The sequence below is a fragment of the Tenrec ecaudatus genome, chromosome 9 (assembly GCF_050624435.1).
Source record: "Tenrec ecaudatus isolate mTenEca1 chromosome 9, mTenEca1.hap1, whole genome shotgun sequence".
In the NCBI taxonomy this organism is placed as follows: domain Eukaryota; kingdom Metazoa; phylum Chordata; class Mammalia; order Afrosoricida; family Tenrecidae; genus Tenrec; species Tenrec ecaudatus.
The window spans coordinates 84,845,165-84,864,189 of NC_134538.1; the positions used below are offsets into that span (position 1 = coordinate 84,845,165).

The following is a 19,025-nucleotide window of genomic DNA, read 5'->3' on the forward strand; positions in this document are numbered from 1 at the left end:
AGAGGACCTGATGCAAAGGGCTTAAGTGGAGAGCAAATGCTTTGAAAATGATGAGGGCAAAGAATGTACAGATGTGCTTTATACAATTGATGTATGTATATGTATGGGTTGTGATAAGAGTTGTATGCGCCCCTAATTTTTTTTAAAAAACCGTGTGCAACAAAAATTGCCTGATTTGTGGCAGACGGGGAACTGGTTTTGTTACCACAACAATGCACCTGCTTACCCAGCCATCTCAGTGTTCCAATTTTTGGCAAAAAAACAACATTGCTTCTCTTGCCCCATGCACTTGACTCACCTGGCCTTGTTCCGTGCAACTTCTTTTTGTTTTGGGGAATAAAGAGGGACATGAAAGGACAGCAAACTAATTTTTGTAAACATTTTATTGGGTGCTATTACAGCTCTTGTAGTAATCCATACATCAATTGTATCAAGCACATTTGTACATATTTTGCCGTTATGCTTTTCTAGACATTTATTTTCTACTGAGCCCTTGGTGTCTGCTCCTCTTCCTGCCCCCACCCTAGTGGCCCCTTGATAAACTATTGTTTTCATATCTTAGACCAACCATTGACTCCCTTCCTCTACCGATTCTGTTGTTGGTCCCCTAGAAGGGTGGTGGTGGTGGTTGTGTCGTGTGTCCGGTCATTGAGATAGATAGGTTCCCCTTCCTCTCCTCTCCCCACCTTCCTCTTGCCCTCCTGGTATCGCTACTCCCATTCCTGTTCCTGGATTCTGTGTGCTGTGAGCTCTTATGTCTTATCTGTACCTGTGCATATGCTCTTGTCTAGCCCGCAGTGAAAGGCATTCTAGGGTCACTATAGTGGGGGGTGAGGAAGCCTCAGGAGCCAGAGGAATAGTCTGTGTTTCATTGGCGTACCGCACCCTGATTGACTCATCCCTTCTCTGTGACCCCTCTGTGCAGATGGGTTTTGGGTCTCTGCTCTGACCCCACCTTGTTCTCAACAATTTGGTTTTTTGGTGTTTTTTGGGGGGGGGGTTGTCTCATGATGCCTGTTACCAATCCTGACGACACCTTCAGACCTCAGGTGCTATCTCTTTCGATAACCGGGGACCATCTACTTTCTTCGCTCTATTTGCTTATGCACCCATTGTGTCTTCAGCAATCATGCAGGGAGGTTGAGCATCACAAAATGCCAGGTTCTTGCATTGTGGGAAGACATGAGCCAGAGGCCTGAAGTTTATCTACAACCTCAGTGTGTTGCCATATAAATATATGTACATGAACCAGTACCTCTATTTTTTAAAATCATTTTATTGGGGGTTCGTACAACTCTTATCACAATCCATCCATCCTTCCATTGTGTCGAGCACATTTGTACATTTGTTGACATCATCATTCTCAAAACATTTGCTTTCTGCTTGAGCCCTTGGTATCAGCTCCTTATTTCCCCCTCCCTTCCCTTTCCCCCTCCCTCATGAACCCTTATAATTCATAAATTATCATTTTGTCATATCTTGCCCTATCCGATGTCTCCCTCTGCCCACTTTTCTGTTGTCCATCCCCTCAGAGAGGAGGTTATATGTAGAACCTTGTAATCTGCTCCCCTTTTCCACCCTACTCTCCTGGTATCACCACTCTCAGCACTGGTCCTAAAAGGATTACAATACCTCTATTTTTATGAATAAATATATTAATACTTGTTCACACTTATGCTTTCACCTCTATCCATTTTTATTTGCTTCCTAAGTTGTTCCTCGGTTTTCTTTTCACTTTCCTCTTGCCCCACCATCACGCTCAACCCACTTCCACCTGTTAGTAATCCTCTCAGCTACATTGCTGTTGCTCCAACACCCCCAGGATCTCTGTGTCCTTGTTGATTTTAATTCCCTAGTTGTTCCCTGTCTATGGCGTTGTTTTCTCACCCCTCACTTCCCCTACCTCCTTCTCCCCCCAGCCCCTCTAGGACCGAGGGACAGTTGGTCCATTGCTTTCTCCTTGAGCTTGCTTGAAAGGACAGTGATTTGATGACATAGAAGAGGTGAGCGGAAAAAAAAAAAGCGAGGTACTGTCAGCCGTCCAAACAGATGAGTTTGAAAATGTTTCCAAATATGAATCACAGATTTATCAAATGTATTAAGTTTAATGGAGAGTACTTTGAAGGTGATAAGGTTGTTTTGTAAAACAAATAGATAACTTTTTTAAAAATTCCGGGTTTTTGGGGTTTTTTTGGTGTGTGTGTGTGTGTGTGTGTGTGTGTGTGTGTGTGTGTGTAAAATAATGACCATGAAATTTTCTTTTCAAGTAAAATGTTTACCTTCTGGCTGATCTAGGAACAGTGACCAACTCAATAATGATGCACACCCTCGTGGCCAGATGCTGTCTCTAGGTACTCTTTCTGACCACGGTCCACCAAGGTTCTAAGCACAGGTAGGGGTAGGAAATGTGAGTGGAACCTAGAATAATAACTTATATTAGAAAGCAAATGAAATCTCAAAAGAGTAATAGAACCATATCAAAAGACACAAGCCTATGTAAAAAGGGGCAATTTTAGTATCAAAAAGGTTGTGACTGATTGGCAAATATGTATTTTAAATGAATTCTGAATAAAAAAACATTACAACAAGCCTGGTCCTCTTTGAGTGATGTCATTTTTAGACTCACCCGAAAGCAGAAATTGAGACTAGATGTTGCTTGGAACTTGTCTGTTTTGGAGTCAAGCATGAGTGAGAAATGTGGTGAGTTAGAGAATTAAAAAAATGCCACCGAGTGAAGGGAGATTGCTATAGGGAATGAGACCTTTTGAGAAATGTGCAAGATGACTCCCAGAACGGTCCATCTGAATGAAGGATGGAGACGGGCATTTACATACTGGCTTTCACCCTTCCTGTATAAGTTGAGGATTGTCTGTTCTTCCAGGATCCATCTCTCCATTCCTCCTGGGACATTCCTATACTCTTTGAGGCTTTGGAGCAAGCTCTCAAGCAAAAAAGCAAAGAAGTCCAAGTCATGTCCCTGGGGTGGGGGGAAGTGTGGGACAATGCCCAGAGACTGCCCATTGCAGAGTGGATGAAATCAGAGGTCAGATGAATGGGCGGAACACGAGTCTCAAATCCCATCTACTGCCCAAGGAAAGGATCTAGCCTTTATTCTGCTTTTGCCTTTTGTATTGTGTATCAAAGTACCCACACATTTGATTGGGGGAAGTTGTTTTTGCAGAATTCACAGCTAACAACCAGAAGGAATGATAAAGTGAAAACCACAGTATTCAACTCCATTGAAGGAGTGGATTTAAGCAATGATCATTAGTCAACCAACCTCACAGGAGGACAACCAGAGATCATGTAGATCTCCTGATGGCATTACACAACATCCTTGGTGAAATGTTTGACCCTCACCAAAGAGGCATGCAAAAAGCTAGTCAACGCGTCTGCTGTCACTAGAATCTCAGAGGGAACAGAGGAACCTGTTTAACACCAACAAAGACGTGTCGTCGGCAAAATCCTGTCAGTGAGAAACTGGGGCACAGATGGTCAGGGTTTCCCCCAAAAAAGTCACAAGGGGAGATTGAGAGACTTATCATCAACCAAATATCCTGCTCTGCACAACTGAATCATTAACATTTGAGCATTGGTTAGATAGATACTAAGTGTTTTGGAGCTTTTTTGCACCCAAGGGTGATATTTATTAATAAAAAACATGAGGATGATAAACACAAAATTTGAGATAAAGTTACCCTGGGTGAGGTGCGTTTGGAGTCAGGGGAGAAGCGAGTGTGCAGCTTTGTGTTCTGTCTGGTGAAAGGCAGTGGTACTTGATGGAATCCTCGCCAGCCCTTTGTGGGTACTTTCCATTCTTGGCCAGTGTGTCTCAGTGCAGCCACCGCTTGTCTGCCAGGGAGCCCTGCAGGTTGCTGCCATGCTGAGCAAGTTCGTGGGATTGCCAAGCTAAGCCAGTAGAAAGAAGGACTGGACCCTGCCGACCACAGCAGTTTGATTGTGTGTTCAAGGCTTGGAAATTGGGCCTGGCTGGACAACAGCTAATGGTTATTTGGTGGTTTTCACAGATTTTTTTTTTTGTTTATAAGGTAGTGTTACACATAATCACATATCAAATTCAACATAGTAATTCTTGAAATGACCAGAGGGGATGCAATCTGTAAAATAGAGGATGCGTAAATCGTACAGGGTTGCAGGTCACAAACCTGTAACTGCCAACTAATTAGCAAGAAGAGAGTGTAGGAGAAACCCTCTAATTAAAAAGACTTGGCAGACATATTAAATAAACGTGGATGTGTGCATCTTGTTGTGACCTTGAGATGAACAAACCATAAAAAGATAATTGTATGGTCTTCAGCATGTATAGCTGGTTCACTGATGTGTTCAGGATGACAGGTAAGTGGGACTTGGCATGGATGCAGTAGCGAGGAAACCACTTTTAGAGAGAAGGCTTGTTCTAGTTTGGTGTCTTCACTAAACATCTTGATGGTGCCCTTTTGAATCTGTATGATCTACCTTCGTTTTATCCTATCATTAAACCTACTTTATAAATAACTTGAGTTTTCATAAATAATATTTCCAGCACACTAGGCATTTAAAAAAAGCCAAACTTTTAAAAATGTATTATCTTGAGAACTTAATGCCATTAGTACTCAAATCAGCAGTTCTCAACCTTTGGGTCGCGACCCTTTGGGGGTTGAACGACCTTTTCACCAGGGTCTCCTAAAACTATCAGAAAACATGTAGTTCCGATGGTTCCAATGGCCTTGGCAACCGAGACACCACTCCTCTCTCCAGGCGAGTCCGCCCACATGTAGATATGCCCACGTATGAGTGCCCGTTGTGAAGACTGTACCTGTGCTACACCATACTTCAAGACAAAATTCTTATTTGTATTACAAATACATATTTCACAATCTAGAATTACATATTGTTTTTGTGATTAATCCTTATGTGTTTTAATTATGTTCAATTTGTAACAATGAAAATACATCCTGCATATCAGATATTTATATGGTGATTCATAACAGTAACAAGATTACAGTTATGAAATACCAATGAAAATAATTTTATAGTTGGGGGGTCACTACAACATGAGGAACTGTATTAAAGGGTAGCGGCATTAGGAAGGTGGAGAACCACGGACTTAAATCAATATTCCCCCGGTTTTCGTTCCCCACAGTAAGTATTCTCGCCCCTTTTACAAATGACAAGAACATATTGGAGGTTTTAGTGAATTCTGGATGTGGAGCTTGTTTTCCTTTCCTTCCTATATATTGTGATAAATTTAAGTTTAATCATTGAGTGCTTTTTGGGCACGTTGCTGCTAGGCTCCTAGTGAAACAGCTTGTGGAGAAAGCATTCTACTTATTACTGTTTACGTGAGTTTTAGAAGTAGATGAAATACCAACTTACTTTGCTGATTACAAAAAGTTGAATTTTCATGATTCGGCGGCAATCAAATGTTAGAAAAAACCTATTAAAACTTCATCTATTTTCTTGACTCTTACTTAGTATTTAGAATCGAATCACCTAATTCTAAAAGCTCAGGTGTGAGGTGATCAGGGGATGATGTTTTCATTGTGGACCGCCAGCTAGAAAAGATGGAAGATGAGCTGAGCTGGGTAGCCCTGTTCAATGTCTTTCCTGGTTGGAAGTTTGTATTCCCGTGGTGAAGATGACATTGTGTGCTTTGTCTGGCCCCTCTACTGTGGGGAGTCTTTTGGCTCTTGCATGATGAAGGTGGAGCACAGAATTAGGACCCAGGGGTGAGATTACAGTTTAAGGTTAGTTAGTGGGTAAATAGGAATCTGGGTGCCCAAGGGATTTGGAGTTGGCTGCTGACTTAAAGGGTGGAGGTTTGAACCCATGAAACCACTGCATGAAAGAAAGGTGTGGTGTGCTGCTTTTGTAAAGATTGATGTTAGTTGCAGATGAGTTGGGGACCCTGCATATGCAGAGTAGAATGCTTTGTAGGGTTTCCAAGACTGTGACCTTTCTGAAGCAGATTACCAGACCTTTCTTCTGAGGTACAGCGGGGTGGGTTGAAGAAGCACTACCCTTTCAGAACCACTAAGGAAAACCTGGAGCACTCTGTATCATTTGGGGTTCAACTCTGTAACATGTTGTTGGGGGGAGTAGTCAGCATGAATTGGAATCTGCTCAGCTGCAATCGATGGCTTGTTTGGGTTAATGAGTAAGTGGGTGAGGCCAAAAGACTAACTGCATGAAAATGCTTGTTTTTCTAAAATGAAACATGAGAGGGACAGATTGTGAAAGCTGGGTAACTGTTCAAAGGAGACAATCATTCTGGATAAACTTCCTGTACGGATGTGGGTACTGCAGGGGGAGATAGCTCCGTAAGTGGGTTCTCAGAGTCCGTGGGAAAACATGACTCATGGATTACTTTGTACAAAAAGATAGTGTCCTGTTTAAAGAGTTTCTTGGGATTCCTCCAGTGAAGTGTTTGCTTTTGTAATGTGAGCAGTCACCTGCTAGCTGACTTCAACGCTGTATGCCTTTGGGGGAGGGGGGATTTCAGTAATGCATCTACATGAGGGAAGATGAGCCTCATTGGGGCAGAACCGTGGCTTCTTTCACGCCGTGCTAAATAGATCTTTCTGTATCTGATGCTTCATTCAGACAGATGCGTTTTTGCATATGTGCAGCAGATAATCCTCACCTCCTTGGTGACCCCGGGACCAATATTTACACAGTGGGAGCAGCTTTCGGCTACCAGACAAGTTTTGAAATCTTAGAAATTTCTAAACTTTTTATGAAAAGTATCAAGCTAACTTAAGAACCGAGAGATAGAGCCCACCTTCCTAGCTTCCACAGTGGTGACCACATGAGTTATTTAGAAGTAAATCCCAGATTAACATTTAAGCTGAATGTTCCCAGACTGGGTAATATTTTGAATCCTCTACCCCCCCCCCTTTTTTTTGGGCCCCTGGTTGTGCATAGTTCTGCTCTCATAAAAATAACGGGAAGGTGCTTCTCCCTTCCTCCCGATGTGAACACAAACAGGATGTATTTGAGCCTAATGAGTCTACATACACAATTTGAAGTGTTCTTTCAGGTGGTAGGTGATATTTGTGGCATTTATTCTCTTGCTTTGAGAAGAAAGGAAGAGACGGAGGACTAAGCTATGAATCTGCTCCAAACTGGTGCTTAAAAAAATGTGATTGATCTGGAGAAGGAAATTCACTATAGGGAAATACTTAATTCTAAAAATGAATTACATTTTTCACTAGTCTTTTTTTCTGTAAGTAGCTAGATAGCCATACATTCTCTCAAGGGGGTGTTTTTGGTTGTGTGTAGTATTGGTAATACAGTCTAGCATAATAAAAACACTGTGCTCTCTTTCTCTTTACGCTGCGGACAGTGTTGGGGGAAGGGAGGGAGGGATTGAGAGAGAGAGAGAGAGAGAGAGAGAGAGTGTGTGTGTGTGTGTGTGTGTGTGTTGAACTAAGGAAGGGATTCTTATCACTTCCTGTACCACAGACTACTTTGGCTGTCTGAATTTTTTTTAGTATGTTTTTAAAAATGCATAAAACACGCATAGGGTTAGAAAGGAAACCTACCATTTTGAGACATTGTTAGCAAAATGGTAACGCTTGTAAAGTTTGTCATATGGTAATATATGCTCCTTAAGATAATAACTAATTTCTAGGTTACATGATTAAATTTCTTTAGATTTCAAGATCTGCAACAACTTAATGTGATATAAAATCATCTGATTCATAATGATAACAAAATTACAAGAATTGTTGAGTCTACTATGGCTTACTGCCTGCACTTGTAGTGGAAGGAAATGCTAAAAATCCGCTAGGGAATAATAAAAATAAAGATGCGACTTTCCCCTCCTCCCCCTCCTGAATTTTCTAAATTTTAGTCGCAACCTTTTGGCTGCAATTTCAGATTAAGACCCTATGAACAATAAAAGTGTTTCTGTCTGCCCTACGATGTTTTATTTCAGGCTAATGGGCTTAAATTGAAAGTGCAGAAAGCTCTGACAGAACGCCTTCTCTGACAGCGATTCAAATGCTACAGTTGCAGTGGCTGTCAAAATCAGACCATAATAATTCAGTAATGCTGCCCTTCCAAATGTTCTAGCTATGTATTTTTCAACATTTAATATAAAATGCATTAAATACTTTCTAAATGTTCAAGTTGGCAGTTTTTGTCTTTGGTTTTAAACATTAAGTGAAAGCTTAAAACATTTTAATTTTTCTGCAGGATTCGGAAGCTTCAGATACGAAACATCCCGCCTCACTTGCAATGGGAGGTAAGAAGTTCTGTGTTGAATATTAAGGTCTTGGTATCTTAGTCTGCTGCTGTTGCATTTTCCGAAGACTCTTCTCCTCAACTCTTGTTGGGCCAGAACATAACCCCCCTTTCTTCTTAATGGTCTGTGTCCTGGTATGGGGTATTTCCTTTGAAAGATCTGCTGTTTGAGGTGTATTTAAGTCATTGTTGAAATAGGTTCTTGAATAACCGGATAATCTTCTCTATTCAGCCTCACCCTGGTGGGAATCTCATTAATGAGATCTTTCTGATAATCCACCACTTGTAAGTACTCCCTTAAATGCCCATCCGGAGAGTGTGATTTTAACACACTGTTCCGCTTCCTTTGGCTCCATGATGGCCTAATTGTGATTGTGTACCAGCACAACCCTTTCGCAAGAGCAGAGTAATGAAGTCAAGAACTTGAGACTCCAGTTGTGGAAGAGATATTGACTCGGGTGATGGTACCTGAAGGTTGCTCAGGCTTTACCTTGGTGAAGGGGCTGCATGCAAACTGCAGTTACTGTACGTGGCAAAGAGTTCACAGAACAATTGTGCCCGTCCTCTCCAGTGACTGACTGTTCACCGCCCTGCATGGAGCCTCCCAAGTGGCGGCTGGACTGCCCCGCCGCCCACCCAGCCCCGCAGCCCTGGTAAGCTGTAGTCCCCGTACGTCTGCTTATTCTGGATACTTCACACCGGAAACACCAAGTGGGCATCACAGCATCTGTGGGAAAATGGAAGGAACAGATTATGGAATTTTCCTGCAAGCTTCTAGAAGCCTCTCCGTGTACAATAGTAACTTTTCTGTATTTATCATCTAAAATCCCGAGTAGCTAGATTTGGTTAACTTCACCTTCTAAAATACTCGACAAATCATTAAGCCAGAACTCTCATCAGAATGCACAATAGGACGAGAGTAGGTCTGACACCTGATCCTTCTGGGTGGGTAAGGGATCGTTTGTGTTCATTACTTCACGAAGCATTCAACGTTATATGTAGATTATTGTGATTAATTCCCCCTTTCTACCCCACCTTCCCCTTACCCTACTCTTATTATTGGTCCTGAGGGGTTGATCTGTCCTGAATTCCCTGTGTTTCCAGCTCTTATCTGTACCAGTGTGCATCTTTGGTCTAACCCGGTTTGTAAGGTAGAATTGGGATCATGATAGAGGGGGGAGGAGAGGAGAGTTGTATGTTTCATTGTTGCTACACTGCACCCTGACTGGCTCGTCTCCTCCCTGTGGCCCTTCTGTAAGGGGTTGTCCAGTTGCCTACAGATAGACTTTGGGTCTCCACTCAGCATTCTCCCTCATTCACAACAATACGAGTTTTTGTTCTTTGATGCCTGATAACTGATCCCATCGACACCTCGTGATCACACAGGCTGGTGTGCTTCTTCCATGTGGGCTTTGTTGCTTCTGAGCTAGATGACTGCTTATTTATCTTCAAGTCTTTAAGACCCCAGATGCTATATCTTTTGATAGCCGGGCACCATCAGCTTTCTTCACCACATTTCTTATGCACCCGCTTTGTCTTCGGCGATCCTGTCGGGAAGGTGAACACCATGGAATGCGAAGGACTGATTTTTAAGTTTCCAGTACATAACTGAATTTTTTGGTAAGCTACAGTAAAGTAGGGAAACAGACATGTTATATTCAACATTTGAATAACTGTTGCTCCACTATAGAATATTCTGGAGAACCAATCTCGGAGATCTATGTGTAACCTCCTCTCTGGGAGATTGGCAAGGGGGAGGCGGGTGAGGGGAGACACTGAGGAGTGTAAGATAAGATATAATAATTATTTATAAACTATCAAGGGACCAGGGGTGGGATCGGGGAGGGAGGGGGATGGGGGGAAAAAAAGGGAAACCGAGCTGATTCCAGGAACCCAAGTGGAAGGTGAATTATGAGAGTGACGAGTGCAACGAATGTATAAGGGTGCTTTGCTCAATTGATGTATGTACAGATTGTGATAAGAGCCTTATGAGCCCCAATAAAAAGATTAAAAAAAAAAAGACAAGTTGATACCAAGGGCTCAAGTAGAAAGCAAATGTTTTGAGAATGATGAGGGCAACAAATGTGCAAATGTGCTTGCACAATTGATGTATTTATGGATTGTGATAAGAGTTGTACGAGCCCCCAATAAAATGATTATTTTTTAAAAGATAAAAAAAAATATTCTGAATGGCTAAGAGCTGCCTTGGAATTCTCTTGGTCCCTGAATAGTGTAAATACGAGAGAGCTTCAAAGAGCTTGTGGGAGAATGAAATGTAAGGAGAGTGGGAGTTTACCACAGACTTTCCAAAGCTCACTTGCAGTTACGTGTGCTTGGTGGCTAACCAATAGGTTGTGAGTTTGAGTCTATCCCAAGGGCTGGGGAAGGGAGGCGGGCATTCTGCTTTGAGAAACCACTCTGGAGCGCAGTTGTCCAACACTCGGGTGGGTCATCGGGAATCAGAAGTGACTCAGTGGCCCAGGGTCTTGGCTCCTTCAAACACGGGTTAAAAATCAGTGTTTTGATAACGTCTTGCAAGCCTTTGCTCTTTCTACCAGCAGACTGAGCAGAGTCCGTCTGCATTGAAGCATAGGGTTGGCTTTGGCATGTGTTTGGATAGGTACTGACAGGATGGACCCAAGCCAAAGTGGCTTTGGAAGTTGCTGTGTGAAGCAGAAATAGTTGGGTCTCTGGATATGTCCTCGAACTTTCAGTGCATCTAACAACTGCAGCTGGCTTGAAGGACATGCTTTTGTGAAAATGCCTTGTTTTCAAGGCTGGGTCAGTCTTAAGCTAAGTAGTCTCTTAGTTGTGACATTGGTGTGGCACAGACGATACACTGTGACAAAGCTCTGTTGACAAGACTGTGGTTCTTGAACGTGTATACCCAGTGGTGACTTCAGAGGCGATGGCCACCTTCTAGGTAGAACTTGGAGGCATATTGTTTTCAAAATGCCCAGGGTTGAGTTGCAGTGTTAGCTGCTGTAAGCTATCCACCAGAATGTTAGGTGGGGATTTTTGCGCTTTAACTCTCTGACCTGTCTTGGAGAAATGGGGGCATGGGCGGTGCCATAGATGCTCTTTTAGGTGCACAGTTCCTCTGTGGCTTCTCTGCAGAAAACATGTTTAGAGATGGAATTTCTTTCTTATTAGCCGCCCCTTAAACATGAATCACTGACTTGAACTTTGAAGTTTATAAGAAACTTTTCAAATATGCACACATAAACCCAAAAGGATTTCCCATAGACCCAGCTTTAGCAGTGAATGAATTCTGTTCCTTAACACACACCCCACACAAACACACACATTTTGAAATGATTCAAGGATTGACCAACTACCTCAAAAATCTGTTTTACTAAGAGGATTTGGTGCATTCGTTTTCTATGGCCACTGTAACAAATTACCACAGATTTGGTGGATTTCAAACAACACAGGAGCCTCTTAGAGTTATGGAGGCCAGGCATCCAGAATCGAATTCTTTGGGCTGAGAGTCAAGGCCTTGGTGTGGGACTAGTTGTTTCTTGAGCTTCTAGAGCAGGGGGTCCTCAAACTTTTTCAACAGGGGCCATTTCACTGTCCCTCAGATCCATTGGAGGGCTGGACTATAGTTTTTTTTTTTTTTAAACTATGTACAAATTACTATGCACACTGCACATATCTTACTTTGAAGTAAAAACAAATGGGCAAAAACACCTGGCAGACTGGATAAATGTCCTCGGCGGGCTGCATGTGGCCCACGGGCTGCAGTTTGAGGACCCTGCTCAAGAGCAGTGGTTCTCAGCTTTTGGGTACTGAGCCCTTTGGGGGTCGAACCACCCTTTCACAGGGGTCGCTCGCCTAAGACCATCGGGAAAACGCAATTTCCGATGGTCTTAGGAACAGAGACACCGCTCCTCTCTCCATCTCCAGGCGGGTCCGCCCACATGCAGATACGCCCGCATACGAGTACTCAGTGTGAAGACTGTTACCCACGCTACACCATGCTTCAAGAAAAGATTTCATTTATTTGTCATTAGAAATAAATATTTCACAATATATAATTACATACTGTTTTTGTGATTAATCACTATGCTTTATGTTCAATTTGTAACAATGAAAATGCACCCTGCATGTCAGATATTTACATAAAAATTCCTAACATTGACAAAATTAAAGTTATGCAGTAGCAACGAAAATGTAATGGTTGGGGGTCACCACAACATGAGGGTAACTGTATGAAAGGGTCGCGGTGTTGATAGGAAGGTTGAGAACCACTGACCTAGAGGCCAATTGCTTGCTTGCCTTTTCTAACATTTAAAAATCATTGCTATTTTTTGGCTTGTGACATGCGCCTCCATTGTCGAAGTGCTTCAAAGACCCTTTGATTTGGGCCCACCTGTGTGATCCTGGCTCATCTTGGGTGACAGGATTCTTTTTTTAATCTTTAAAAAAAAATCATTTTATTGGGGGCAACTCCTATCACAATCCACACATACATCCGTTATTCAAGCACATTGGTACATTTGTTGCCCTCATCTTTCTCAGAACATTTGCTTTCTACTTGAGTCCTTGGTATCAGCTCATTTTCCCCTCCTTCCCTGCTGCCCCTCCCTCATGAACCTTTGATGATTTATAAATTATTATTATTTTGTTATATTTTACACTGTCTGACATCTCCCTGTACCCACTTTTCTGTTGTCCATCCCCCAGGGAGGTTATATGTAAATCCTTGTAATCGGTTCCCCCTTTCCACCCCACCCTCCCTCCACCCTTCTGGTATTACCACTCTTCAGCACTGGTCCTCAATGGATCATCTGTCCTTGATTCCCTGTTTCCAGTTCCTATCTACCAGTGTATGAATATCCTCTGGTCTAGCCAGCTTTGAAAGGTAGAATTGGGATCATGATAGTGGGGGGGAGGAAGTATTTAAAAACTAGAGGAAAGATATGTTTCATCGTTGCTACCCTGCACCTTGCCTGGTTCATCTCCTCCCCACAGCCCTTCAGTAAGGGGTGTCGGGTTGGCTACAGGCCTGTAATTCTTAAGAAATTACTCATTTTAATCTCTCTAGTAGACATTCCAGGTGTGATAAACTTTAATACACAGTTAACGTTTACCCTGAGCCACACTCGGGGTTACTGCCAGGGAAGTTAAAAACAATGGTTCTTGAGGGATCAGTGGGGAGGAGAAGGCGGGGAAGGGAGCCATGAGCAAACAATGCCATAGATGGGAACAACTAGGGAATTAAAAGCAACAATGAGGAGGATGTAGAGATCCCAGTGCTATTGGAGCAACAGCAATATAGCTGAGAGGAATTTCTAAGAGATGGAAGAAGGACGAGCATGCTGGTGGGACAGGAGGAAGGTAAAGGAAAGATCTAGGAAGCAAAGCTATGGATAAGAGGTATAAACATAGGTGTGTACTTAGGTAAATATATCAATCCATAAAAATAGAGGTATTGGCTATGTTCATATATTTATATGGCAATGTATGGCAATACATTGAGGAAGTGGTCAGATTTGGGCCTCTGCTCAAGCCCTTCTCAATGTAAGAACACTTTATTCTAATAACCATCCTTCTGTGATGCTCACCCTCCAGACACAATCGATGAAGACAAAATGGGTGCATAAACTAATGAGAAGAAAGCTAACGGTGCCAGGCTATCAAAAGATACAATGTCTGGGCTCTTAAAAGCTTGAAATTAAACAAGTGACCATCTAGCAAGGAAGCAACAAGCCCACAGGGAAGAAGCACACCAGCCTGTGCGATCATGAGGTGTTGATGAATCAGGTAACAGGCAACAGAAGACCTAAAACAAACAAACAAACAAAAAAATAATTGTTGAGAATAAGAGGGTCAGAGCAGAGACCCCAAACCCATGTAGAACATCCCTTCACAGAAGGGTCACAAGGAAGGGATGAGTCAACCAGGGTGCAATATGGCACCAATGAAAAACACAATATTTCTCTGGTTCCTGTTCCGCACCACCCCCTCCCCACTATCATGACCCCAGTCCTGCCTTTCAGTTCTGGCTAGACCGGAGCATGTACACTGGTACAGGTAAGAGCCCATAGAATCCAGGTCAGATACACCCCTCAGGAACAGAAATGGGAGTAGCTGTCAAGGGAAGCCAGCCCCTAACACATCATTATGGGTCCGGAAGGCGCAATTGTACAGCGATAATAAGTAAAGATCATAGTAAAGTTATAGAGAGCATGAGAGATAGAAGTATTGAAATAAATGGAGTCAGACACAATTCATAGTAGCATGCTCACCTCAACCCTGCTTGGTGGTCCACATGGAGGGGGAGAGAGGCCTTTAATGATAGCCCAGTGAGGACATTCCTCACAGGAAGGGGTTGTGCTATAGGTAATACAGTAATGAGAGGGGGTTGGTCTAGGGAAATACACGCAATAGGAAGAGGAGGGATTGGGGTATACATGTGACAAGATGGGCTGATCTTAGAGTCAGGATGGCAGCCTAACCTTGGTCATCCTTGGTTGAGTTTGACCTTTCTGGGGTCTCCTACAAGGAAACAGACAACTACTCTCCTTATCAGAAGGGAGTGGGCCCTCCTTGTGGGATAAACAGTGGTGACTGCTTGCTCTAGTTGGCTGATAGCTCTCAGGGAGAATAACCCCTGATCTACTCCTGATGACCTCCAAGTCATTCGCAAGCAGCTGTTTGGCATATATTTGGGGGAGACAGCTTGGGAGAAATCCTTCTGTATCCCACAAGTAGCGATACCAGGAGGGTGGGGGGAGGAGGGGGAGAAAGGAGGAATTGATTGCAGTGATTGATGCATAATCCACAGCCTCCCACCCCCACCCTGTGGGATGAACAACAGAAACATGAGTGAAGGGAGACAGTGGTTGGTGTAAGATATGTAAACAATAATAATATATAATTTATCAAGGGGTCATGGGGGGAGCTGATACCAAGGGCTCAAATAGAAAGTAAATGTTTAGAAAAGGATGATGGCAACATACATACAAATATGCTTGATACAATTGATGTATTGAATGTTGTTAAGAGTTGTGAGAGCCCCCAATAAAATTATTTTAAACGGCAACAACACACTCGATTCTTCCTAGCCTTGCTTATTCTCCACATGTCTGTGGAAGTGGTTTCCTAGACTGTAAGGTAGAGGCCATGAGTTGTCTGTGTCTGCAAGTCAAGCCCCAGGACGATGGAGTGGGAAGAGTGGGGATTTGACCACAGCTGTGGACTGGCTGTGCACCTTCGGGCAAAAGTCCTCCACCACACCACGTGGGCCTCTCTTCTGTCTGGAAAGGGTACTTTCAAGGTCACCGTGAGAACAAGTATCTAACCCAGCAGGCATGCACATTGTTAAAGATCTTCAAGGGATTTGTCTCTTGGCCAAAATTCTCGTGCTCAGTACTGTATTTACTGAAATATTTCCTCAAACGCATCTCTGTCCATTTCAGGGCTTTTTTAGTTTTTAGCCACAACTTCTTGGCTGAAGTTCTGTATTCGCTTCATTCCAGCCTTTAAAAACCACACAAAGATGTGGTCCAGTTCCCCTGACTTTTACACCGAGCTTTAATGACTGATACTCTGGAGGCGAGACATCTAGATGATCCTTGCGAGGCACCTCTGGGTGGACTTTTGGACCTTCAACCTGGTATTGGAGCATGTTAATGGTTTGTGCTATCCAGGGGCCCCATTCACCTTTCCTAATTCTTGTTAAATACTTAGCCCTCAATTTACCGTATATACTCGAATACAAGTCAACCCGAGTATAAGCCGGGGCACCTAATTATTACCTGGGAAACCAGAAAAACTGACTGACTCGAGTATAAGCCTAGGGTGGAAAATGCAAAAGCTATTGGTGCGTTTCAATATTCAGAACAAATGAAAATAAAATTACTAAAAATGGAGACATCAGTGGGGTAATGTATTTAAATATTTATTTAAAATTAAAAAAAACATAAAAGGACAAGTCATTTAACATTCATAAACCAGCATAGTAAGTAGAAAAATAGGTTCAACAAAAACAATAAGGTATCATCAATGATACCTTAAGAGTATTATTCCCTGAGCTCAATCAGCAACCAAGCTAAAATGTAAAGGGTTAAAATCCTTCAAAACTGGATTCCTCATCATCATCTGTATCCCAATGCAGAGCTTCAGCTGGTGCGAGGTCATCATAGACGCTGTCCTCACTGAGATTGCCGTCATCACCATCACTGCTGTCATTTTCATACAAAACCGTCTTCACTGCCATCCATAGCATTACTAATATGACATTTCTGGAAGGCACGTCACACCATGTCTTCTGGAATGTCTTCCCATGCGTCTCGAACCCACTTTGCTATTAACTCTATGTCAGGCTTCATGAGATTTCCTCCTTTTGTTAGTTGGGCTTGACCAGATGACATCCTTTCATGCCACTGACCCGTGTATAAGCTGAACTCCAGTTTTTCAGCACATTTTTTGTGTTGAAAAACTCAGCTTATACACGAGTATATACGGTAGATGTCCTGTCTTCCATAGAGCTATATGTGGACTTGGTGTGTCTCCTGTATTTCTCATACTCAGTTCTGTGGTAGCATTTAATATTGAACATTTTTCATTGTTAACTAGCCTGTCTCTCTCCCTTTGTCTTTCTGGTGTCCTCATTAAAGCTTGGTGTGGAAGGAGGTGGTCAGTATCCTCATGCCATATGCCTCTCGAATGGCAGCTTACTTCCTCTGTCATCTTTCTTTAAAAAATGTGGCCGGTTACTGTACATTTTGTTTTGAGGGGCAGGTAGAAGAAAATAGAATTTAGGTGAGATATCAAGGTGTTCAAGAAGCAAGAGGAGATTTTGAAACTGGAAGCAATTGTACAATACTGATTGATGTACAATACTGAACCTGTGGGATGATAGGATATCTGTTATTACTTCCCAATAAAAAGGTTTTAGGGGGGAAAAAGTAGAATGTAATTTTATTGTCTCAAGTTATGGAGTTTTATTGCAGTAGAAATCAATCAAAATGTATCTTTATTTTTTTTAAATGATGATTTAGGTGAAAAATTTAGAGAGCAAATTCGTTTTCCATTTGGAAGTTTTTATACACATTATCCCCCATGACATTAGCTGTAACCCCTCAGTGTAATAGGACAAGCACTCTTCCCACTCACTCCCGGCCCCTCGGTGGCTGCTCAGCTCTCTTCTGTGCCCTTCCTGCCTCGGAGCTTTGTTCAGGGTGCCCTTTTGGTCTCATGGTTGATTGCTTTGAGGAGCACATTGCTTCAGGATGTGACCTTTTTTCAAAAAATTATTTTATTGAGGGCTCTTACAGCTCTTATTACAATCCGTACATACATCCATTGTGGCAAGCATCTTGCCATCATTTTCAAAACGTTTTCTGTCTACTTGAGCCCTTGGTATCAGCTCCTCATTTTTCTTTCCCTCCACCACCCTCGTCCCTCATGAACCCTCGATAATTTATAAATTATTGTTATTTTGTCGTGTCTTACACTGTCCAACATCTCCTTTCACCCACTCTTCTGATGTCCATCCCCTTGGGAGGGGTTATAATGTAGATCATTGTAATTGGTTCCACCTTTCTCCCTCTACCTTCCCCTTCTCCTCCTGGTATCGCTACTGTCATAATTGATCTTGAGGGGTTGATCTGTTCTGGGGTCCCTGTGTTTCCAGCTCTTAATCTGTACCAGTGTACATGCTGTGGTCTAGCTCGATTTGTAAGGTAGAACTAGGGTCATGGTAGTAGAGGGGAGGAAGCATTAAAGACCTAGAGGAAAGTTGTATGCTTTATCGATGCTGTACTACACCCTGACTGACTCATCTCTTTCTTGTGACCCTTCTGTAATTGTCTATAGATCCAATTATCTATCGATGGGCTTTGGGTCTGCATTCTGTACTCCCTCTCATTCACATTTTTGTGCTGGGTCTTTGATGCCTGATACCTGATCACACAGGCTGGTGTGCTTCTTCCATGTGGACTTGATTGCTTCTCAGTTAGATGGCAGCTGTTCATTTTATAAGCCAGTCTTTTTGTTCAGCTGGAAGGTTAGTGGGAGTGGGTTTAGTTCCAGATTTGAAAATTATTTCAGGGTCACCTCAATTTCTATCTGATCAGCCAGCGTGATTTCTTTTTTTCATGGTTTTAAATTTTGTTCTACATTTTTCTTCCACTCTCTCTAGGATCTTCTATTGTGTTCCTTCTCAGATTACTTGGCAGTGGTGGCTAGGCACCATCTAGTTCCAGTCTGAGGCAAACTGTGAGCCTGTGGTCCTTATAGACCATCTTTTGGACTAATGGTTTCCTAGATCTTCTATTTTCTTCACTTTTCTGTGCTCTGATTGGGAAGAGACCTGGAGTTGTATTTTAGATGGACACTAACAAACTTTTAGGACCCCAGTTACTCCTCCCCAAAGTAGGATATGGAACAGGTCTTTATGGACTCTGTTATGCCAGTTGACCTTGATGTGCTCTTCGACCATGATGCTAACCCCTCCAGCCAAGTGACTCCGTGCCTCAAGCTGTTTGCTGTGGCTAGGGAGTTTGGTGATTTCCCCTATGCTCTTCTCTGTGCCTGGATATATTTGCAGCACATACTGACACATATGTAGAAACAGCCGCTGCCAAATCTGCATGTGCTTCTGGGTGTGCTCCCAAATGCCACCTCCACACCCGGCCAGCTTACGTATCTACCCATGCATTCTCTTGTGAAATCGTTGTTATTACTATTGTACTGAATTCAGGATTGTCTGTGTAATAATACTCACCCTTAGTGCTTTTTACTCTCGGCATACCTCCCAATCTCTT

The 19,025-nt window shown here is 42.7% G+C and overlaps 1 protein-coding gene across 3 annotated transcripts in view; it reads left to right on the forward strand.

The window, feature by feature from the left end:
* IGF2BP3 (insulin like growth factor 2 mRNA binding protein 3) overlaps nucleotides 1-19,025 on the forward strand; it is a 129,876-nt gene that overhangs the window by 50,701 nt on the left and 60,150 nt on the right. For all 3 annotated transcript variants that reach the window (XM_075558296.1, XM_075558297.1, XM_075558298.1), the window contains exon 3: nucleotides 8,200-8,248. In XM_075558296.1, the coding sequence (XP_075414411.1) occupies nucleotides 8,200-8,248 (49 nt within the window). The remainder of the gene's footprint in view (nucleotides 1-8,199; nucleotides 8,249-19,025) is intronic.